The sequence below is a fragment of the Schistocerca cancellata genome, chromosome 3 (genome assembly GCF_023864275.1).
Source record: "Schistocerca cancellata isolate TAMUIC-IGC-003103 chromosome 3, iqSchCanc2.1, whole genome shotgun sequence".
Classification (NCBI taxonomy): Eukaryota; Metazoa; Arthropoda; class Insecta; order Orthoptera; family Acrididae; genus Schistocerca; species Schistocerca cancellata.
The window spans coordinates 251,886,309-251,911,751 of record NC_064628.1 but is presented as its reverse complement, the minus strand read 5'-3'; the positions used below and the strand labels follow the sequence as shown (position 1 = coordinate 251,911,751).

Below are 25,443 nucleotides of genomic sequence, written 5' to 3'. Positions count from 1 at the left end.
GTATTAAGATATTGTGCCAGTATTACCAACAATTCTTCAGCTCAGTAGTATCTGACTAGAATAAATGAGCATAAACAACTAAGATAACCATTTCTAATGGATGAAGCTCAGCAGCCAACAGCAGAGTATGTCGGACGCCCCTTCGAAACACAAGCGTGAACTAGCTCAGGGCTGAGAACGAGAATTCGTTTCCGCTCAGGTGACAACAGGCTTGCGCCATCTCTGTCTAGCGTGCCAGCGACCATACTGTCAGAACGTGCCATCTGCTGTGCTCTAAAGAAAACAGTTATACACAAATGAAGTAAAGTTACACATACACCTGAAATTACCCTTTTAGATTAAATTTTGTTTTCACATAAAAACACAATTATGAATGAACTGTTCTGGGCACACTTGTCACATTAATTTACTAATCCGAGCATCCGACAATATCCACCGTTTTCTTTCTCAGGAAAGCACCCGACTGTCGAAGGAATCACACAGATGTAGTGGTGCCCAGTGCAACCATAGAGATAGAATATCTATGATGTGAGAACGTCGCCGACGATTAACATCCCCGTACGGCACTCCGAGGAAACAGAAACACCGTTTATCCTTCCAGGAAATAGTGGCGGGTTGTTAAAAGTTCTCAAGAAAGCAGTGTCAACTGAAAATTCCCTCATCTCCAGGTAGTAATATGATGATTCAATTAAAACACCCGTGTCAGCTATTTAACGTATCAAATTTATTCCTCCAAGCACCTCGTCTGCGTCCTTACAGTAATACACTCACACGAGAAGTGAACCGGGAGACGTGGTGCAGTGGTTAGCACACTGGACTCGCATTCGGGCGGACGACGGTTCAGTCCCGCGTCCGGTCATCCTGATTTAGGTTTTCCGTGATTTCCCTAAATCGCTCCAGGCAAATTCCGGGATGCTTCCTTTGAAAGGACACGGCCGACTTCCTTCCCCGGCTTTCCCTAATCCGATGAGACCGATGTCCTTGCTGCCTGGTCTCCTCCCCCAAACAACCCAACCCCCAACCAGAAGTGAGTCGCTTCTTGTTTCATTTTTTTAAAATCGAAAATATTTTGTGGATGCTTTCTTGAATCGGCAGCACAGATAAAACTCAACAGAGCTACCTGGGCGATTGCGAAAAAAGTGCTAAACTAGGCCGCTTTACGCCTCCTCCAAAGGTTACTATTACAACAGTTATCGAACAGACATAATTAAATGACGCTGTTAAGACTACGGTTGCACCCGTGGTCTAGGGATGCTGCCGGCACGGTAGCTCAGCGTGTTCGGTCAGTGTGTTAGCTGGCCACTCTAATTAAAAATAAATAAATAAATAAATAAAAATAAAAAAACTGAGTGACTGGATCAACACGAACTTCAACGGGTGTCATGCGTTCGTTCGCCCAAAAAAAAAAAAAAATATAATGAACAAAATCACATTAAAAAAAAGTCTTTGATTGGTAATCGAAATGTCCTCATGGTTGGGTTCGAAACCTGCCACTGCTTAAATTTTGATAATATACAGCACTGGTGGCCGAAGGCTTCCGACATAAGTCACCCTCATTCTGCCAGCGGCCTTGTCAAAGAGGACGGTTTAGGGTACTCACTTGTCCTTGGGGTGAAAAACTGCTCCTAAAGGCGGAAGAATCAGCAATGATCAACGGCATGAGGATTCAGAAGGCAATGGAAACCACAGCTTTAAAGACACATAACGTGTATCACAGGACATGTCCCCTGTAATCGAGAAAGTGTCACGACGATATCTCCATTGGCAAAATATTCCGAAAGAGTCCCCCATTCGGATCTTCCGCTACGGTCGCAGGTTCGAATCCTGCCTCGGGCATGGATGTGTGTGGTGTCCTTAGGTTTGTTAGGTTTAACTAGTTCTAAATTCTAGGGGACTAATGACCTCAGAAGTTGAGTCCCATAGTGCTCAGAGCCATGTTTGTTTGAATGTCAGAAGTTTGAATGTGGTAGGGAAACTACAAAATCTGAAAAGGGAAATGCAGAGGCTCAATCTAGATACAATAGGGTGAGTGAAGCGAAATGGAAAGAGGACAAGGATTTCTGGTCAGATGACTATAGGGTAACATCAACAGCAGCAGAAAATGGTATAACGGGAATAGGATTCGTTATTAATAGAAAGGTAGGGCAAAGAGTGTGTTACAGTGAACAGTTTAGTGATATGGTTGTTCTTGTCAGAATCGACAGCAAACCAACATCGACAACGATAGTTCAGGTATGCATCATACCGACTTCGTAAGCTGAAGAAAGTATAAAGGATATTGAAAGTATAATGCATTACTTAAAGGGGGTAGAAAATCTTATCGTCATGGGGGGGGGGGGGGGCTGGAACGCAGTTATTGAGGAAGGAGTAGAAGAAAAGGTCACAGGAGAGTATGGGCTTGGGACAAGGAATGATAGAAGAAAAGACTCAATCACTTTCGTGATAAATTTCATCTAGTAATAGCGAATACTCTGTTCAAGAATCACACGAGGAGGTGGTATGCTTCGGAAAGACCGGGTGATGCGGGAAGATTTCAGACAGATTACATCATGGTCATACAGATATTCCGAAATCAGATACAGAATTGTAAGACGTACCCAGGAGAAGATATAGACTCAGATCACAATGTAGTAGTGATGAAGAGTAGGCTGAAGGTAAAGAAATTAAATTCTTCATTTGTGTGACCATAGTGTCCGTAGTTGCTTAATAATTCTTGAGGGTATTTTTGTTCTGTTGTTGCAACTACAAAAATGAGTGATTTTTTTTTTACCAGACGCGTTTCGCTTTATTGGGGTAAAGCATCACCAGTGGTCTCTAGTTATTTTCATTTTGATTTGCTTTTAGATCGAAAAACAGTTTGTGAGGAATAACCTGATTTGTACGTACGGTGATTTTCGGTTGATTTCTCGCTTACATCAGGAAATGCCGTGAGCTAGCACATCGTTGTTTTTCTGCATTAGATATTGATAATTTTGGTCTAATTTGTAGATGTTCTGCAGCACTATGCATTTCTTATGTTTTTCACAACACACTTCTATGCACACCACTGCATTCTATTTGTTTTTGTACATCAAGTATGTGTTGTGGTTTGTGTTTTTAGTGTTGCCATCATGTTGACCTACAACATTTTTTATTTTTTAAATTATATATATATGTGTGTGTGTGTGTGTAATTCTATTTAATTATGTTTCTGTGTACTTACTTACTGAATAAGAGTAGAGAAGGAATAGCGATGGAAGAATTCTTTTTTTAAGGGGAGGGGGAAACCATGATGAGTGGACATAATTATGTAGCAGTGTGACGGAGAGTGGGTTAGAGAAGGTGAGAAGCGAGAAGTGAAATGAAACTGTGAGGGAGGGGCGGGGGCTTGTGGGAGAGAATGAGTGGGTGAAGGATTGTAAAGGCTATATATGTTATTCTATATGTGGAATCTATCAGCTCAGTTGCAGAGATTGCGAAAAGATACACGTTGGAATACCTCGCAGGACATTCGACACAATATATAAAGAACACATCAGAGCATTTAAATACGCTACGAATCATTCAACATTTGGGGGTCATCTTAAACAAGAATACCATAGGCCAATCAGTATTGAAAACGACATGAATATCATAAAAAACAATAAAGACAGACACCTCCTCCCTTTCCAAGAAAATTTCCACATACAAAAACATTAACTCAAAATAAACAGTTGCTCAACGGCCAAATAAATATTGGAAACCAGACTCCTGATGAAATTACACGAAAAATAAAAGAGCCACTTCCATCCTTCACTCCCTCCCACTCTCCCACAACCCTCCTCCCCCCCCCCCCTCGCAGTTTCATTTCACTTCTCGCTCCTCACCTTCTCCTCTAACTCACACTCATATCACACTGCTATATACTTATGTCCACTCATTATGGTTTCCAAGCCAGCCGGAGTGGCCGTGCGGTTCTAGGCGCTACAGTCTGGAAACGCGAGACCGCTACGGTCGCAGGTTCGAATCCTGCCTCGGGCATGGATGTATGTGATGTCCTTAGGTTAGTTAGGTTTAAGTAGTTCTAAGTTCTAGGGGACTGATGACCACAGCAGCTAAGTCCCATAGTGCTCAGAGCCATTTGAACCATTTGATTATGGTTTCCCTCCTCCCCTAAAAAAAAAAAAAATCTGTCCATCGCTATTCCTTCTCTACTCTTATACAGTACGTAAATACACAGAAACATAACTAAACAGAATTACACATATACAATAATCTAATTAATATAAATAAAAAATAAAAACATGTTGTAGGTCAAAGACAAAGTAGTGGAAAGGTTATGTTGGGGTTGGGTTGTTCGGGGGAGGAGACCAAACAACGAGGACATCGGTCTCATCGGATTAGGTAAGGATGGGGAAAGAAATCGGCCGTGCTCTTTCAACGGAACCATCTCGGCATTTGCCTTAAGCAATTTAGGGAAATCACGGAAAACCTAAATTAGGGTGGATGGCCGGACGCGGGATTGAACCGCCGTCCTCCCAAATGCGAGTCCAATGTGCTAACCACTGCGACATCTCCGTCGGTAAAGGTTATGTTGGCAATACTACAAAACACAAACCACAACTCATACTTCAAGTACAAAAACAAACGGAATACAGTGGTATGCAAAAACGTGTGTTGTGAAAAACATAAGAAATGCAGAGTGCTGCAGAACATCTAACAATTAGACCAAAATTATCAATGCCTAACGCAGAAAAGGAACTATATGTTAGCTAACGGCTTTTCCAGATGTAGACGAGAAATCAACCGAAAATCACCGTAAGTACAAATCAATTTATTCCTAACGAATTGTTTTTTGATCTAAAAGCAAATCAAAATGTAAATAACTTAATTACAGACCACTGATGATGCTTTACCTCAACAAAGCGAAACACGTCAGGTGAAAAAAATCTCGCCTTTTTGTAGCTGCTACGACAGAACGAAAATACCCTTAAGAATTAGAAAGATTTATCCGGAAGAATCAATACGCAAAGAAGTGGGATACAGAAGTACTTCAAATGGTTCAAATGGCTCTGAGCACTATGGGACTTAACATCTGAGGTTATCAGTCCCCTAGAACTTAGAACTACTTAAACCTAACTAACTTAAGGACATCACACACATCCATGCTCGACGTAGAATTCGAACCTGCGACCGTAGCGGTCGCGGAGTTCCAGACTGAAGCGCCTAGAACCGCTCGGCCACATAGGCCGGCCACAGAATTACTACGAGATGACGAGACACGTTTGAAGTTCTCTAAGGCTATAGATACTGCAATAAGAAAGAGCTCAGTAGGCAGTACAGTTGAAGAGGAATGGACATATCAAAAAAGGGAAATCACAGAAGTTGGAAAGAAAAACATAGATACAAAGAAGGTAACCGCGAAGAAACCATGGGTAACAGAAGAAATACTTAAGAAGATCAATGAAAGAAGGAACTACAAAAATGTTGAGGGAAATTCAGGAATACAGAAATACAAGTCGTTGAGGAATGAAATAAATAGAAAGCGCAGGGAAACTAAGGCGAAATGGCTGCATGAAAAAGTGAAGAAATCGAAAAAGACCGGGCCCGACCGATCGCCGTGTCATCCTCTTCCAGTGAAGTCATGAGATGCTGTATATAGAGCTATGTGATCAGCCATACCGCAGTTCCGGTCGTCGTCGGGTTTCTAGACCTTGGAACCGCTACTTATCGCTCGAGTAGCTCCTCAGTTGGCCATACGAGGCCGAGTGCACCCCATAGCCAATTCTATAGCGGTCCCAGAATTGTGCAATAAAGAAAAATCTGAACTTAAGATTCCAGCAGCGGTGGGACAAGCGGCGGTTTTCGAGTTATTCAAGAACAACATTAAAATGTGACCTTTAAATGCCCTCCCCCCATCACTTCCTGCCCTTCGATAAGGATTTTTAGTATTTTGCTCATGGCACTCTATCCTTCCCAGCACAAATTTTGCTACTTCACAGGTTTTTTCCCCTAATTTTCCTTCGTTGATTGGACAATAATTCCAAGGCGAAGGAAAATTGTACATTATCTAGTCATGCAGTAGCCTGGTCACTGGGTTGCGGCATAGGACTTTGCTTACTTAGCACAAAATGTGAGCAACTGTGACTTCTTTTTTCTTTTTTTTGTCATCAGTCTTCTGACTGGTTTGATGCAGCCCGCCCCACGAATTCCTCTCCCGTGCTAACCTCTTCATTTCACAGTAGCACTTGCAACCTACGTCCTCAATTATTTGCTGGATGTATTCAAATCTGTCTTCCTCTACAGTATTTGGCCTCTACAGCTCCCTCTAGTACCATGGAAGTCGTTCCCTCATGTCTTAACATATGTCCTATCATCCTGTCCCTTCTCCTTATCAGTGTTTTCCACATATTCCTTTCCTCTCCGATTCTGCGTAGAACCTCCTCATTCCTTACCTTATCAGTCCACCTGATTTCCAACATTCGGCCGTAGCACCACATCTCAAATGTTTCGATTCTATTCTGTTCCGGTTTTCCCACAGTCCCTGTTTCACTACCATACAATGCTGTGTTCCAGACGTACATTCTCAGAAATTTCTTGCTCAAAGTAAGGCCTATGCTTGATACTAGTAGATTTCTCTTGGCCAGAAATGCCTTTTTTGCCAGGATTAGTCTTATTTTGATGTCCTCCATGCTCCGTCCGTCAGTGGTTATTTTGCTGCCTAGGTGGCAGGATTCGTTAACTTCATCTACTTCGTGACTATCAATCCTGATGTTAAGTTTCTCGCTGTTCTCATTTCTGCTACTTCTCAGTTACTTTCGTCTTTCTTCGATTTACTCTCAATTCATATTCTGCGCTCATTAGATTGTTCATTCGATTCAGGATATCGTGTAATTCTTCTTCACTTTCACTCAGTATAGCAATGTCATTAGCGAATCGTATCATTGATATCCTTTCACTTTGAATTTTAATTCCACTCCCTGAAGCTTTCTTTTATTTCGATTGTCAAGAGCTTTTCCAGATTGACAAATATTATGAACTGTCAACGCAATCCGCAACGTCAGAATTGCATCTCTGGTTCCTTTACCTTTTCTAAAGCTAAACTAATCATCACATAACACATCCTCAATTTTCTTTTCCCGTCTTCTGTACTTTATTCTTATCAGCAACTTGGATGCATGAGCTGTCAGGCTGACTGTGTGATAATTCTCGCACTTGTCAGATCTTGCAGTCTTCGGACTTGCGTGGATGATATTTTTCCAAATATCAGATGGTATGTCTCCAGACTCACATATTCCACACACCAACGTAAATATTCGTTTTGTTGCCGCTTCTCGCGATCATTGTAAAAATTCTGATGAAATGTTATCTATCCATTCTGCCTTATTTGATATTACGCCCACCGAGGGGCCAGAACGCGTAACTCTGCTTCTGCTTTGCCTAGAAGTGTCAGTCTATTATCCTGTTAATCCACATTTTAGGCAATGCTGGCATAACGTGGAAGACTGCAATGAGAATTTCACTGGCAACAGCAAACGCTGCACATCTTATGTTCGGTTGGTTTTCTTACTGCTCGCGGGAAATCTCGCCTGCTCCTTCGCCACACTGCATTTTTACGCTGACATAAACTCAAGACAGATGCGAACCTTCATAGAAAAGTGGTGAAACAGAGAGCTCAATCTTTTTTTCTATCGATACCTCATACCCGCTCTTGCTGGGTACAGACCCTGTGCGTGAGGGTATTTGAGTTTTTCGTGACAGATCTTTGGATACATCCCCATCGAACGCGACAATGTTAAACTGTTGTTGTTCTGGTCTGATGCAGCTCTCCAAGCTTTCCTTTCCTGTGCAAGCCGTCTCTGAACAACAATTCCAACCTACATTTTTATGTATCTGCTTGCTGTATTCATCTCTTGGTCTCCCTCTACGATTTTTACCCATTACACAGTTCCCTCCAGTACTAAATTGGTGATCCCTTGATGTCCCAGAATATGTCCTACCAACCGATCCCTTCTTCTAGTCAGGTTTCACTGTGAATTTACACGCATAAAAAAAAGTTTTGCATCATCTCTGTTCCCAGAACTCCTGAAGACAGACGTTGACTGTGGGTGTTGTATCACAGACACATTCCCTTTGACTGTTCAGAGATGTCAATAAACCTGCCCAAAGATGTAAACAACCATGTATGAGCAGTGCCTATTAGACGGAGGGGGTCCGACAGCCGATCAGTTCCAGTCACTCCACCAGGAAGGAGGTAGACGGCTCGTGTTGTCTGTAGTTCAACCATGCCTAGACTGTCAATATCGCGGTTCGATCGCGTCCGAATTGTTACTTTGTGCCAGGAAGGACCCTCAACAAGGGAAGTGTCCAGGCGTCTCGGAGTGAACCAAAGTGATGTTCGGACGTGGAGGAGATACAGAGAGACAGGAACTGTCGATGACATGCCTCGCTCAGGCCGCCCAAGGGCTACTACTACTGAAGAGGATGACTGCTAGCTACTGTTTATTGGCTCGGAGGAACCCTGACAACAAAGCCACCATGTTGAATAATGCATTTCGTGCAGCCACAGGACGTCGTGTTACGATTCAAACTGTGTGCAGTAGGCTGCATGATGCGCAACTTCACTCCCGACGTCCGTGGCGAGGTCCATCTTTGCAACCACGACACCATGAAGCACATGGGCCCGACAACATGCCGAATGTATCGCTCAGAATTGGCATCACGTTCTCTTCACTGATGAGTGTCGCATATGCCTTCAACCAGACAATCGTCGGAGACGTGTTTCGAGGCAACCCGGTCAAGCTGAACGCCTTAGACACACTGTCCAGCGAGTGCAGCAAGGTGGAGGTTCCCTGCTGTTTTGGGGTGGCATTATGTGGGGCCGACGCAGGCCGCTAACGGTCATGGAAGGCGCCATAACGGCTGCACGATACGTGAATGCCATCCTCCGACCGGTAGTGCAACCATATCGGCAGCATATTGGCGAGGCATTCGTCTTCATGGACGACAATTCGAGCCCCCATCGTGCACATCTTGTGAACGAGTTCCTTCAGGATAACGACATCACCCGACTAGAGTGGCCAGCATGTTCTCCAGACATATGAACCCTGTCGAACATGCCTGGGATAGACTGAAAAGGGCTGTTTATAGACGACGTGACCCACTCTCTGAATTCTACCCTGCTATCTTCAGAATTTCAAAGAGAGTACTCCAGTCGACATTGTCAAAAATGATATAAACGTAATTTGCTTTTCTTTAACCTGTGTTGTAAGAGAAGTAGGATTAGTATTGCCTCGCATATTCCTGCATTTCTCCGGAATACAAACTGATCTTCCTCGAGCTGGGCATCTACCAGTTTTTCCATTAGTCTGTAAATAATGGGTGTTGGCATTTTGCAACCATGACTAATTAAATTGATAGTTAGGTAATATTCATATGTCAACACCTGCTTTCTTTGGAATTGTTATACTCTTTTTGAAGTCAGATGGTATTTCACCTGTCTCATACATCTTGAACACCGGATGGAAGAGTTTTGTCACGGATGCCCCCCCGCCACCCCCAAAGGCTAATTGTAGTTCTGACTGAATTTTCCAAATTATAGTATTGGCGGCATTTGTATCATCATGTTTATTTCCACTCATTATCCAAGTGTAACATACCCTCACTTAAAGTTTGGGATGTAATCAGATACATCGAAATCGGGGTTAAGCAAGCTTTTATCCAGATATTGGTATTCATTTTCTTGAGTGCTTTGATGCACTGTTGCCCAGAGAAGGTTCACTGAAGTTCCATAACTGTGTACCTACTCCAATCTCTGCAGTATGTTCCCTCCTTAGAGCTGTGACATTGAGAGACGACAGTGTACTTAACAATTCACATCTAATAAACATCTCACTGCGTAAAAGTATCTCGTCTCCTACCTTCCAAACTTTACAGAAGCTCTCCTGCGAACCTTGCAGAACTAGCACTCCTGAAAGAAAGGATTCTGCGGAGACATGGCTTACCACAGCCTGGGGGATGTTTCCAGAATGAGATTTTCACTCTGCAGTGGAGTGTGCGCTAATATGAAACTTCCTGGCAGATTAAAACTGTGTGCCCGACCGCGACTCGAACTCGGGACCTTTACCTTTCACAGGCAAGTGCTCTGCCAACTTTTTTCTTTTTCTTTTTTTAAGTTTATTTTTTTATTTTTTTTGTTGTAATTGTAAATTTTTCTCTACCAACTTTTTTTTATATGGAAACAGGCGTCGTTCAGTTACGACAAACAAAAGTAGAATGTACATCCGTAGCAACAACAGAACAAGAGTTCCTTCTAAACTATGAACTAGAATTCGAAACTAATAGTATGATGATAAATAATAAAGAAAGAAAAATGTAACCAAATCCCGCACGCCATTCCATGTGCATGGCTCATCTGCGTACAGATTCCATGTTCCAAATTGATAACACATTTCACAGCGTGTGGAGCTCCATGACGGCGGTCATCCTCTGCCCGGTACTCCCCAAGTGTGAGGAGGGTTATTGAAGACACTGCGCAGATAGTTCGCAAATAGTTGTCGGTATCGGGGTGTACACTCAAGTCTGCTATGACTGTCTTGGAGAAATTGCCAGTAATCAAGCACCATCTTCTCATCATCTCTAAATGTTAAACGGTGTTCGTCAGTATCCACGAGGTGGCAACGTGGGCAAAGGGGGCAATCCGTCATCCCAATAGCGTGCAGCCTTTGTCGTGTTACAACCTTCCCGTTCACCACCTGGTACCACGCGGCTCGTACCTGCGTGGGGAGGAAGGCTTCTGGACCGCTCTCCACACTGCAGGTCATAGGGTGGTCGGGCTTTTCCTCTCAATCACATTGCGAGGGATTGACCTTAGCAGCAGCCTGTAAACGTCTCTCGCCTTGGGAGTGCGAGTGTTGGGGAGGTCTGGGTGCACGTAACTATACTCAAGAATAAATGCCGAAAGGTGCGAGAGTGAGGGTGTAATGTGCGCAATCGTGACAGGTGGCAGAAGAGACGCCGGCAGCAATTCCTCTAACAGACGTCCCGTAAGGGAAGAATCTTTTTGGGTCCACAATTTCATCATCGTGCACAAGTATAACGCTGTAGCTCTCGCTCGTACATTTGTAAGTCCCAGTCCGCCATCACGCGGGGGAGGGTGAGTGTTTCGTAGCGGACTTTGAATTGGTGTCCGGCGGTTAGGTAATATCCAAACGCTGCTTGCAGTCTGTGTGCCATCGCTGTCGATATCGGTAGGACCTGAGCCATGTGGATCATCTTAGTCGCCACGTGAAGGTTGAGGTATTCCACACGCTGTAGGAGGTCCATCTGTCGAAGTAGGTTCCGGCGAACTTCTGTGCGTATTGCCTGTTGTAATCGTGCATAGCTCATGGCAGCCGTGCGGCGTACATCCTGTGTAAATGTTATGCCCAAGAACCGGATCTTGTTGACTAGTGGGAGTGGGGCTAAAGCGTCCTCCTGTAGACCTCTCCAATGGGCATCGCTGCCGACTTGGCCACATTCATGAAGCTGCCCGCTGCCAATCCATAGCGATTGATCCATTGTATCACCGAGCGTACCTCGTCACCAGATCGGACAAGTAACAGAAAGTCATCAGCATATATCCTGCAGTGAAATGTGTGATCCCTCAATGACATGCCCGAAAACCTGATTTTCAACCCTCCGACAAGTGGTTCGAGTGCGATCGCATAAAGGATCATGGAGAGTGGGCATCCTTTGCGAACTGCCCGTCGGATCGGAAAGGGACCCGCAATCCATACATTCACCAGTACACGGGATGCAGCTCCACGGAAAAGGCGCTGAAAGATGTCGAGAAAGTCAGGCGGGAAGCCCATGCGGGCCATAACGGACAGAAGGAACTTGTGGTGAACTCTGTCGAAGGCGTGGTCGAAATCAATGAAGATCAGAGCAGCTCGAAGGCGACAGGATGTGGCGATAGCTATTAAATCCCTACATTCGCTGGTTACCGTTTGCATGTTGGTCACTCCGCCCTGTGTCGTTTGCTCGGTGGAGAGGAGTAGGGGCAGAACCTTCTTTATGCGGCTGGCGAGTATTCGGGCGAAGATTTTATAGTCCGCGTTGAGCATTGCAATTGGCCTGTAGTACCGGCTTTACTTCTGCCAGTACCTCGTCTCCTACCTTCCAAACTTTACAGAAGCTCTCCTGCGAAACTTGCAGAACTAGCACTTCTGAAAGAAAGGATACTGCGGAGACATGGCTTAGCCACAGCCTAGGGTATGTTTCCAGAATGAGATTTTCACTCTGCAGCGGAGTGTGTGCTAATATGAAACTTCCTGGCAGATTAAAACTGTGTGCCCGACCGAGACTCGAACTCGGGACCTTTGCCTTTCGTAGGCAAGTGCTCTTGGTAGAGCACACAGTTTTAATCTGCCAGGAAGTTTCATATCAGCGCACACTCCGCTGCAGAGTGAAAATCTCATTCTGGAAACATCCCCCAGGCTGTGGCTAAGCCATGTCTCCGCAGTATCCTTTCTTTCAGGAGTGCTAGTTCTGCAAGGTTCGCAGCAGAGCTTCTGTAAAGTTTGGAAGGTAGGAGACGAGATAATGGCAGAAGTAAAGTTGTGAGGACCGGGCGTGAGTCGTGCTTCGGTAGCTCAGCTGGTAGAGCACTTGCCCGCGAAAGGCAAAGGTCCCGAGTTCGAGTCTCGGTCGGGCACACAGTTTTAATCTGCCAGGAAGTTTCATATCAACGCACACTCCGCTGCAGAGTGAAAATCTCATTCTGGAATCATCTCACTGCGTCTTTGTGGTTTGAAGAACTAGAGACCAGGGTCCCTGGCGTAGATACTGGCTTTTTGTAAAGAAGAGAATATGGCCGTATTGGTAAGAAACCAGGGCGAATCGGAAATGCACGTAAAAATACAGTATGTTTCGAAAAGCTGAATTCGAATATGCGACTTTTCAGGAGCTCATGTTTCGGTTTCTATTGGATAGGGAGTCAAGTTTTTGCATAGCCCTTGGCCTTTCGACCATTGTATATATATCGGAAGTACGGACAATCTGTGGCTAACCTACACTATACGATCGAAATTTAAAATATACACACTTCCTCCAAGAAAAATTGAGAAAATCGACTGGTTCTTTTGCATTGGGTGTGTTACGGGATGGGTCTTAGGCGACTCGCAAAAGTATCATTTGTTCATGGGCGGTTTCTGAGCAAACCCCGATAAACCATGGTTTTTGGTTATGAAAAATACCAGTTGTGGGGATGGCCGCTTCTATAACTTCTATTCGTGGCATATCGTTGAAATTTTTACCACATGTTGTTAAGCTGATGAACTCGTTTTGATATTATCATTCTTTACCGAGATCCAAAACTTCAAAGTTATGAAGCTTATGAAAGTAACATGTGAAACGTAATACATGGTCTTAGACGTAAATGTAATTTTAACTGACACGGTGAACACATGGCAAGGATTCTAGGGTCATCACAAGGGTTCTGAGGTCAGCAAACTGTTTTTAGTCAGCAATTTCTCACCAATAAAACTTTATAATGCGCTATCTCTGTATGATGGACACTTCACGCCTATGCAAATTTGCCCGATGTAGTACTGCAGTGAGAAATGGGCTAGAGAGGGACTTAAACGCCTGAAAAATTTAAAATGACTGCCAAAAGTTACGTCAAACTGGAGACTACAAATTCAGTAACACTGCGAATAACATTTTTACTCTTTCAAGATACAAATCATAAGCCGGGCGTTTTTGATGAGTTGCGACTGATGAACAAAGTATCCAGAAAAATGTAAAACAAACGGTTTTGTGTTAACCTTATACACTGACGGAAAGAGATCACAAAACCAAGAAGGAGCTGTGCGACGTAAACGAAAGTTGGTAGACGAGTTTCTGCATCTGAAAGATGATGTCTATCCAAATTTCTTGCCAGTCGTGTAATAGTGGCGCTAGTAGCGTCACTATGAGGATACAAGTCATGTTCGTTTGAAATATACGCTGTAACGGTCGTGAGTGTTCGTTACCTTTGAGATTGGACATGGTGAGCTGATGTTAGTCAAGAATGCCTTTAAGGCGGCAAAGACGCTATTAGCAACAATCTCGCTGAGTTTGGAGAAGATCGTGTAACACGACTAAGAGAAGCTGGATGTTCCTTCTGCGATACTGCAGAAAGACTTGGCAGGTATCTAGCCACTGTAGATAACTGCTGGCAGGGGTGGTCATGGTAATGCACTGTCGCAAGAAGTTCGGGTTCCAAACGGTCACGTTATGGAAGACCATAGTCGTACTGCATCTGCAGCAGCAATCTGAGAACAATTGGCACCACAGTGACACAAAGAACTGTAACAAATAGGTTACTTCAAGGACAGCTCCGAACCAGACGTCCTGTACCGTCGACATGTTGCCTTGGCCTGCTTGAAAACCAGATGTGTCGCCAGTCGAGCACATTTGGGACATCGTCATCCACAGACAGCATTAATCGTCCCTTTATTGACCGACCAAGTACAACTGAATGGAACTCCATCCTTGGCACCTGTACAAGAAAATGTATGCACGTTGGCAGGCCTGCATTCAAATTTCTGGCAGCTACACGGGTTATTAATGTACTAGCATTTCACATTTGCAATAGCTTATCACAAGCTTAAATTAAACTGTGATATTTCAATGTTAATCACTTTAATATTACGCAAATCTCACTCTTCTACCTTGATAAATTTTTTTTGTTACAATTTTTTCTGTCGTTGTATTATGTATACTTCTTGTTGTTTGCATGTGTCAAAGTATGTAAATAAACCGTCAAAATTTTACTGACCTGTTGGACTCGTTTTATATAGGCTGCACACGTTGTTGTAGCAGGGAAAACAATGACAACAGTGGAAGAACGCACCTTTTGGAGGAGAAGGGAATATGATCCTATTTAAAAGACTGGCAGAATAGTGGAGAACCATCTACCTCAATCCTCATTCTATCTTCCTCAACAAAAAATTTTGTCATGCAAAAACATTCACACTTTTTTGCGCTGAAAAAGAGTAGCTGAGAGACAGTGACAATGGAAGAGAGAGGAGACAGTGCAAGAGGGAGAGACAGAGGAGACAGTGAGGGTGGGAGAGAGAAAGTGTCAGTGAAACAGACAGAGATGAACGAGGGCGATGGCAGTGAGAGCTAAGGAGAGAGGAGATATTGATGAGAGACAGCTGCAGCAAAAGAGAAAGAGAGATGGATGGAGACAGAAGAGACAGTGAAAATGAATATGTTGAGACCATACATAGGTTTGGAAGGCCTGGTCCATCCCAGATCAGTGAACTGTAACACATAGGTTTAGATGAAGGCGCATTTTGGACTGAAATTTTAAACAGGTGGCTATAGGAGAGAAAATAAGTTGGATGCCTCCTAGAATTTTAGACCTTCTGAAGTATGGTGGAGACAGTGACAGTGGGAAAGAAATAGAAAGGAGACAGTGTAAGTGCCCGCATCTTGTGGTTGTGCGGTAGCGTTCTCGCTTCCTACGCCCGGGTTCCCGGGTTCGATTCCCGGCGGGGTCAGGGATTTTCTCTGCCTCGTGATGGCTGGGTGTTGTGTGCTGTCCTTAGGTTAGTTAGGTTTAAGTAGTTCTACGTTCTAGGGGACTGATGACCATAGATGTTAAGTCCCATAGTGCTCAGAGCCATTTGAACCATTTGAGCAGTGTGAGGGAAGAGAGTAGCAATAGGATACACTGTAAATCAGTGAGAGGAAAAGGAGATAATGGGAGAGAAAGATATGTAGATAAGGGCAGTGGAAGGAAGGTACTGAGTTTGAAAGCTTAACTACAAAGAGCGGCTGCATAGAATGGTTTAGAATGTTCCGTGTTAAAAGAGCATGAATATGGCTGCATGCTATAAAATTCTTGGCGAGGAAGGTGGAATTAGAATAGTGGGGAACCAGCTGCTGCAGTCCTGTCAGTCTTTTAAAGAGGAACATATTTTTCTGGTGGTACACATATTGTTAATCAGTTATTTTTGATTCATCTAAAGTTATTTGCTCTTTGCTTTTACATGGTGGACATGAATATGTTGTTAACATTTGATATTATGAAACCCACATAGTCATTAGCCCAATAATGGTATGGAAATTTCTGAGGAGGTAGTAGAATCCACCATCGGCTCATTTACATTTATTGCATATGATTATTATTGTTGAAATACACTGTGTCCTTATGTTGAAATCACATTGCAGTATACCAATGTTGTTCATTTCTTTGCAGTACTTCAGCCTGGTGATCTTCATGTTTGTGGTGGAGTTTGTGTTTGCGACACTTGCTTTTGTGTTCCGGGAACATCTCAGCCACAGTCTGAGGCAGGAATTACTTATTGGGATCCGTGACCATTACAACAGCACACCACCCAACAGCCTGGAGAAGATATGGGACCACATTCACAATGAGGTACAGTGGTAATGCTTAAATAGTGCCCAAGGAGATATTTACATGAACCATTTTCTTTCCTTTTCTAATAAGAAAGTATTCTAAGTCTTTAAGATTTAACTTATTATGTGAAACACTTTTGTGAGTGATTGTGGTTTAATGCTTTTTGTTGACAGTTCCATTGCTGTGGTGTGACAGGTTATGAAGACTGGTTTGACATTGGTGCATGGAGGGGTGAGAAATTTGTTCCTGACTCTTGCTGCCTGCCCCAAGTGAATATCACTGGTGAGTATTTCCACAAAGCCTCATTACTTTTCTCTTCATACTTAGGAATTACTTCAAACAGTTTGTTTACTGTGAAACCTTTACCATAAAAGCAACATCTTTGAAACACCACATCAGTAAGGTTCTGGAGAATACAGTGCTGTTTCTTTGACTAAGTACTTATTTTTTGCTTCTTTTTATACATGTGGTGGCAAGAAAGAGCATTTTTTTACACCTAGGTTACAACAAAATCATAAGTTACTAAATATGTACCATGAATAGCTCATTGCTTAAATAAATTAGACAGAGGACTTCCCACATTACAAAATTTGAATCTCTACTGAAGATGCATTCATAGTGTTGTACAAAGTGGGGGCCATGTAAGGTGAGCAAATGGTACATCCACATATGAGAGTCTTCTAGCATTTCTTGCTTATATGTCATATGCCTTGTTACCCCAGAAATGAGGTTACAACACTTCTTACTACTGCAATCTATCTTATCTTATGTATTTAACAATGAAAACAATCAATTATAGATAAAATTATTTAATTGGATGGATAAAAAATCTACTCACCAAATGGCAACAGAACACACACATAAGACTGTTGTGATTGGTGAGCTTTAGGAGCCAGTGGCTCCTTCTTCAGGCACAAGGGTTGAAGGGGAAGGAAGAAAGGTGAAGGAAAAGGACTGGAGAGGTCTAGAAAATGGGTAGATTTTGAGAAAGTCACCCAGAACTGCAGGTCAGGGGAGACTTATCATACGGGGTGAGAAGGAAAGACTGAGGTTGGAATATTATTTGTACAGTCCGAGAAAAAAATATGAGAGTTAAAAAAAATAGTCTTTCAATAAAGAATGAAGAATACATGTCGATTGACTCATAACTTTTGTAAGATACAGGTCATTCCATTGTTTGTTGTTGCAAAAACAAAAAATAAAATTAAATTCTTAATATAATCTCCATGGAGAAATTGATTTCCATCTTTGCCTGTAGGCCTATTGTTTAAAATATAAATTGAATGAAAATCTCTTACCTCTGAGTTAATTTTTGAGTTGGATTGTGGCGACACACAATGGACAAAATGTGTCAAACAGAATTTCTGACAACATAAGTTGTAACGCAGGTTCTGCAGTTTTGCCTCCATGTGTCTGAGTAGAAACATTTGCATTGTGAACTCATGTTGATGACTTCAGTTGAGATGCTGAGTAGCAGATAGGCTCAAGAAAAAGACTGTCACAAAATAAGCTTCCAGCCTACTAGCCTTTGTCAAAAATGGATGACAGATATGGACGCGCACACACATGTGTGCATGTGCCCCCCCCCCCCTCCCACACACTCTCTCTCTCTCTCTCTCTCTCTCTCTCTCTCTCTCTCTCTCTCTCTCTCTCTCTCTCTCTCCCCTCCCTATCTGCAACTCAGCATCTCCACTATATGGTGACTAGCAACTATTCTTGTCATAAAACTGTCACTTTTTCAAAAATGATTTTGAACTGGTCTTCCAGATATTGTAATGACCCTAAGTAATCTTCAGGAATTAATTTATGGTTACTGTTTTTAAAGAAAAAAGGCTGTAGTTTAGCAGTGTAGTTATAAGAATACTGCATAAATCTTGCCAGGAAAAGGATTTTACTACATTGGATTGTTGCTAATTTTTCATGGACAATTGTTTTTCATTTTCAGAATGTGGACGGAATGGAACAGCAGATGTCTGGTATGACAAAGGATGTGCAGAGCAAGTGCAAATGTGGTTTGTAGAAAGACTACATCTTGTTGGAGTTATTGGACTTGTGGTTGCATTCTTCCAGGTAAATTACCCAAATGTTGGCATTCTGGAGTAGAATTTCACAAATAATGTTTAAAATGTTCTATGGCATTGTAAAAGTGGTGGAAAAAACAGAATTAATAATTACAGTTCTGTTGTTAGCTAATGAATGCAAACTATTTGTCTATATTAACAGACTGTTCAATTAGGAAACGTAAAAGACTGGAAATTTCAAGAATTGTCGGATCTGCTGACCCCCTTCCGTCATAGCTGCTGAGCTGCTAACCCACATTTCTTCCCCTCTTAATATGTTCATACCTACATTCCCACTGCAGACACTCCCCGATGACTACTTCTACTTTTTTTTTACCACTAACCCCCTCCTCTTTGCTGATTTTACACATTCCCTCTCTTTTATTTATTAATTTTTTTGTGTATTCTGGCCATATTAAATACATAAGGTCCTCCCTTACACCTGGCATTCTTTATATTTTCAGTAATATCTTTATGGAGTATACATTATGAAAGGTGTTGCATTTAATGTGAAATTGAATAGTTTAAAATAGCCATTACATACATGTAAAAATAGTGATTACTTTGCAGAAAAAACGAAAATAATTTAGTTAGGTGGATGTAAACTGTGTGCCCATGCAGCAGTGAATGGGAGAGTAGCAGTGGTAGTAGGAGAGAAAGAAAAATGTGGAAAAAAGTGGAAGTGAGAAGGAAAGAAAAAATAATCAATTTGCTGACTCACAAAATGAAGGAGAAATAAGTGTAGCTAGAAGTAAAAGTGACCATTTACTTCACTGTTTGACAGAGAGAAATGTCCATTATGTTCATTTCAAAGGAAATATTATATGATGACAAAAAGAATGCTTTCAACATTTTCATAAATGGAACAGGCTACTGAATTCAGCATACTGGGCAGCATAGTTTGTTCCAGAGGCACACAGCAGCATGGGGAAGGAGATTGAGTATATTTTGGTTTTGTGGGTGGGTACAGTTAGGTTACTAGCTAAGTGAGGCTTTGTGCTGCAGTTATGATAAGCTGGCTGGAAACTTATTGGTGATGTAAAGTTCTTGGAAGTTTGCACATGAAGAAACCAACAAAATAGACATCATGATACATAGTAGTCATGTACCTAGCTTGGAAAAATCTCTCTAGTAGGGTGCATGGGTCACTGTCATGCTCAAAAGAGTGGTTAGATTAGATTAGATTTACTTTCATTCCAATTAATCCATAGTGAGGAGGGCCTCCAGGATGTAAATCATGTCAGAAAAACAATAACACGTGACAAATATTTACAACTAAAGCAAATAAGCTAATGTATCTTCCACAGGTCCCAGGTGAAATAATAGTGATTTTAAAAAAAAATATATAATGAACACTATATGAAAGGATCATTTTACAACACTCATTTTCTAAGATCACATTAATGCACTGAATTTAAAATTAAATTTTTTTTGTTTACACAGTAATAAACATATTATAGAACTACTACAATACTTATTGGAGTAGGAGGAGTTGGCCACCAATAAATCCTTTAGGCTTCTCTTAAACTAAATTTCATTGATTGTTAAGCTTTTTATGGCTGCTGGAAAGTTATTGAAAATGTGTGTTCCTGAATAATGCACACCTTTTTGTACAAGAGTTAGTGACTTTAAAGCCTTGTGAAGATTTTTCTTATTTCTTGTATTGATTCTATGAACTGAGCTGTTGGTTTGAAAGAGTGATATATTTTTAATGACAAATTTCATTCAGGAATAAATATGGTGGGAAGCAGAAGTTAGTATCCCTAGTCCCAAAAACAGGCCTCTGCAAGATGTTCTTGAGTTTACACCACATAAAACTCTTATTGCCCTTTTTTGTATGCAGAAAACTTTGGGTTGGTTTGATGAATTACCCAGAAAATAATCCATATGACATTATGGAGTGAAAGTAAGCATATTGTGCCAGCTTTTTCATTTTTATATCCCCTATGTCTGACAGAATTTGCATTGCAAATACAGATTTGTTTAGACGCTTCAGCAGTTTTGTGGTGTGCTCCTCCCAGTTGAATTTATCATCAAGCTGTACTCCCAAGAATTTAATACTGCCCACTTCTTCTATCTGTTTGTCATCATATGTTAGGCATATACTCATGGGACACCCCTTACAAGTTCTTAACTGCATGTAGTGTTTAGTGAAAAAGAATTGGCTAGGAACCAGTCATTAATGTCCACAAATATTTTATTAGCTGGTCTTTCTAAGACTGCACTTGATTTGCTATTTATTGCAATGTTTGTATCAATGACAAACAAAACAAACTTAGCATATGGTAATGTTAATGGTGAAAGGTCGTTGATACACAGAAGAAAAAGTAAAGGCTCTAAGATAAAACCTTGTGGGACTCCACATGTAATTAGTTACCAATTGGATGATGTCTGATAGCTTAATACATGTCTCTTACCTAATAACACCCTTTGTTTCCTGCCAGAGATATAAGATTTGAACCATTTTGCAGCATTTTCTGTTACGTCATAATATACTAATATTTTTTAAATGGGTAGTGTGATTTACACAGCCAAATGCCTTTGACAGGCCACAAAATATACCAGTTGCCTGCAATTTTTTGTCTAATGAATTGAGTACATTTTCACTGTAACTGTAGATAGCCTTCTCAATATTAGAACCCTTTAGAAATCCAAACTGTGACCTTATTTGTGATAAGATGTTGATAAAGCTGATTGAATATTACCTTTCCTCAAGTTTTTGATAATGCTGGCAAAAGTGAAATTGGAGAGAAATTTCACACTGTTCCTTTATCTCCCTTCTTAAATAGTGGCTTAACTTCAGCATATGTCAACCAGCCAAGAAATATTCCACTGATAAATGACTGGTTACGCAGATAGCTCAATATCTTACTTAACTCAGAATCACATTCTTTAATTAACTTCATTGATATTTCGTCGTACCCACTAGGTCTTTCTGATTTTAAAGATTTTATGATGGACATTACTTCTGCTGGGGTAGAGAGGGTCAAATTCATACTACGGAAGTTACTTGAAATGTCTGGTCTGAGGTATTCCATAGTAGCATCTACAGAACCTGACAACCCCATCTTTTCAGTAACAGTTATAAAATGATTGTTAAACAGTTCTGCAACACTATACACATTTGTCACCAATGTATCATGTAGTCTTAATGCTATTTGCTCCTCTTTAAGTCTGGTTCTACCGGTCTCCTCCTTCACAATGTCCTATACTGTCATTGTTATCTAATATGACTATCTTTTCATTGTAATATATTTGCTTTGATGTCCATATTACAGTCTTTAATGTTTAGCAGTATTTCTTGCAATGTGCTATAGCATCAACATCAGAACTGTTTTGGATTGACAGATACAGTTTTCTTTTTGTTTTACAAGATATCTCTATTCCTTGAGTAATCCATGGGTTCTTTATAGACCTTGCTGTAACCTTGCTTAGTTTTGGGGGAAAAATAAGGTAAGCACTTTATTATCAAAAGTGTTATATTTTTCATTCATGCCATGAGTACTGTAAACATCACTCCAGTGAATGTCTCCAAGGAGTTTCCTAAAATAATCAATTTTTGGCTTATTGATTACCCTCTTGTGTTCAGATTTAACAGATCTTATATCCTGTTCAGTAATAACATTTATCAGAAGGAACTGCATGTTGTGGTCTGAGACGCCATTGACTATTGGTTTTGTAATATAATTTTGTTCATAGAACTTTTCTATAAAAGTATTATCAACAGCTGTTTGTGAGCAATTGTCTACCCTAGTTGGAAACTTTACAGTGGGAATTAAGTTCAATGATAGTGTTACTAACTCAAATAAGTTAGTATTGGGAGAGTCTTTAAGGAAATTCTGGTACATCGCGCCACGGAATTTGAATCCGCGCCAGACGTTATGGACGTTGAACACCCGTAGAGGTCTCAGCACCATCGTGGCTGTGGTGATGCGCGCCTCCTGGCCTGATTTCAGTGTGAGGGTGCCACAGTGGAACACGTGGTCCCAGCAGCCAATAGCGGTGCCCACGATAGCGTACTTAAGTGCCTGCCTCTCGCTCAGCCAGCCAGTCTAATTTCGCGTACATCGGTTTACACCTCGCATTGTGCCAGACTGCTTACTTCCTTGTTCTGTGTACGAGTGGACATGTTTGTTTCCTTGTGACTCCATTGTTCAGTCTTGTTGTATTCATTCTGTCCTTCGTTGGTCGTGTCCGTCCTCTCCCATTGTGTTGTTGTTTCCGGGCCTCTCCGCGGGTCCCGACGCACTTTCTGTCATTGCTACCCAGCGACCATCCCGGTCGCAGTTACAACAGAAATCTACATTGAAGTCACCAGCAACCACTATTTCTTTGTTTTTGGTTGTTAAATGGGCCAGTACAGCTTCAAGGTGGTTTACCAACAGATTAAAGTTAAGTGCAGGTACTCGATATACACTTAATATCATGAAGGCTCAATGGCTCTGAGTACTATGGGACTTAACATCTTAGGTCATCGGTCCCCTAGAACTTAGAACTACTTATACCTAACTAACCTAAGGACATCACACACATCCATGCGCAAGGCAGGATTCGAACCTGCGACCGTAGCAGTCCCGCGGTTCCGGACTGTAGCGCCTAGAACCGCACGGCTACCGCGGCCGGCTTATCATGAAGGATTTTTTTTATGTAATTCTACTTCTGTTGCACATGCTTCCATATGCTGTTCTAGGTAAAATTTATGAATGTCAATGTTCTTAAATTTATGACAGTTCCTGATGAATGTGGCAACTCCTCCTTCCTCCATTTATGCTTTACAAAAGTGAGATGCTAACCTAAACCCTGTAACACTTAAAAGTTCTATACCAGTCGTCACATAATGTTCAGAGAGGCAGATTATGTCAGCTGGGTTTGAGGACTCATATTCATCTATGCAGATAATTAATTCATTAATTTTATTTCTAGTCCTCGAATATTCTGATGCAATAAAGACAGCCGACATCTCACATTGACTGAGTTAAAATTTGGTAGGGTTGAAATTTCTGCTGATCATTGAAAATTCTTAACCATCAGCTGTTTATGTTCGTTTAATAAGCTAGAATTACGTTTTTTGGTTTCTTTCTCAAACTAAAGGTTTGTCTCAATCCTAACCTTTCTTAAAACTTGGTTCATTCTGTCCTCCCTACCCTAAAAAAAGGTCTTTTCTGAATCCTATTACCACTGGTATTTTTATCACTCATGACAGTGCCTTCTCCCTTTTAACTTTCCTACTATTTTCCCACCCAGTTTACCCTTCCCTTTCCTGTGGAGGTGAAGGCCATGCCTAGTATAATCTCACCTACTGAGAGAATCAACAGGAACCCCACCAATGTGTGATCTTGTACCCGACATAAGCAGCCATTCTGACTCCAAATTAACTCTCCTGACAGAAGAGTTCAAATGAGGTCAGTCATGGCGTACAAGAACAGATACAAACACAACACCGGTATGCTTCAGTGCTGATGCACTCTTTGCCAGGTCACACTCTGTACTGTACCCAGGATCTCTGTTAATACTATTACCTGTCCCACCCACTAAACCATGGTGTCTTCCTTAGTGAAATCTCTGCAAAGTGACCCTAAATTCTCTGTCACCTGCTCCAGACCAGCACTAGGTTTAAGAAATTGGTGACCTGGTATTCTGATCCTAGTTCATCCTGCAAAAGTTGGCCAACAACTTTTCCATGGGAGCTACCTAACAACAACACTTTCTTTCTCTTTACAGATTCCCTACATTCTTACTTTTTAATTTGCTGCTGAAAGTTTGTTGTGCCAGTCTACACCTGCAACTGCTTGAGGCTCACCAGCTTCTAACTGAAGCAACAGGTTAAATCTATTTTCCACACTCCCTCAAAAGTTGTCAGAGTGAATTCTAGGCCTGGTTCTCCTGTTGTCTGTTGCCACTTCCCACCTCTTTTTATCCTTCTCCCTCCTGAACCTGTCAAGATCTCTCCTAGCCTTGTCTAACTCAGCCTGAAGGGCAGAAATTTTCCCCTCCTGTTCTAGTATCTTTCCATCTCTACTACACATCCTACAAAACCACTGACGAGTCTCATTCACTTCCCTTACTCCCACACCACTACAGCCACCCACATGGAAAAAACTACATCACCTGTCACAAGCTGTGACATAAGAATTCTATGCAAGTCAAGTACTTTTAACTCATGATAAACATAATAGTTTTTTAAGAATAAGTCAGTTAAATTACAGATAAGCACGAAAATATGATTCCACAAGTTTGGCCTATATGCGACTGTATGTAAACAAAAGCAACAGTGCAAAGTTTCTGAAAGAACAAATTAAACTTAACTCTACTTTCCGGAAATTTGAGTTAAATAATGAAGAGGTACACTACAGTTGAATTGCTGGAGAGAGCAAAGAACAATTAAACAAAATCCTATAGAGTTGCTGCAACAAAACGTAAACAGAAAATACGACTACAAGCTGACTATATGGTCTTTTCGCGTTTTCTGCTATATTACCAAAGAAAAATTAAACCTTTAATGGTACACTTAAAAAGCACACTAAAACACTTATTTACCATGTAATCAGTACTTAACTAAATGTTTTTTTTTTTAAATTGGGTTTTGATTCCCCCCTCGAGAGGGCAGTGGCGGGGGGGGGGGGGGGGGGGGGGGGGAATCAAAACTGAAACATGCATGGAGAAAAAGATAGGAAGAAAATATAAAAACAAACAGTTGGTGCTGCTGATTAAATAAATAGACAGGCACAATTAAAAAACACGGTGACAGTCTGGTTTCTGTTCTCACAAGATAAAAAAACATAACTAGTGACAGTATGGTGGCTGTTCGCAACACTGACAGGGGATGCGCAATACTGAACACTCTGAAACGGCAGCAGATGGGGGGAGGGAACCTGGATCTATGAGTGAGGGAAAAGGGAGGAGGAGAGGAAAAAGAAAAAAAGGGGGGAGTCAATGGAGGGAGGGGACATAGAAAAAGGGGGGGGGGCTGGGTGGACACAAGGAGTGGTAAAGGCAATGGAGGGGAGAACAAAAGGACTTGGGGGAGAGAAG

General features: G+C 41.7%; 1 protein-coding gene across 1 annotated transcript in view; it reads left to right on the top strand.

The window, feature by feature from the left end:
* The window catches only part of LOC126174894 (tetraspanin-9), a 530,893-nt gene that overhangs the window by 488,619 nt on the left and 16,831 nt on the right, over nt 1–25,443 (top strand). Inside the window, exons 6-8 of the mRNA XM_049921317.1 lie at nt 16,190–16,369; nt 16,525–16,633; nt 18,297–18,421. Coding sequence (XP_049777274.1) covers nt 16,190–16,369; nt 16,525–16,633; nt 18,297–18,421 — 414 coding nt within the window. The remainder of the gene's footprint in view (nt 1–16,189; nt 16,370–16,524; nt 16,634–18,296; nt 18,422–25,443) is intronic.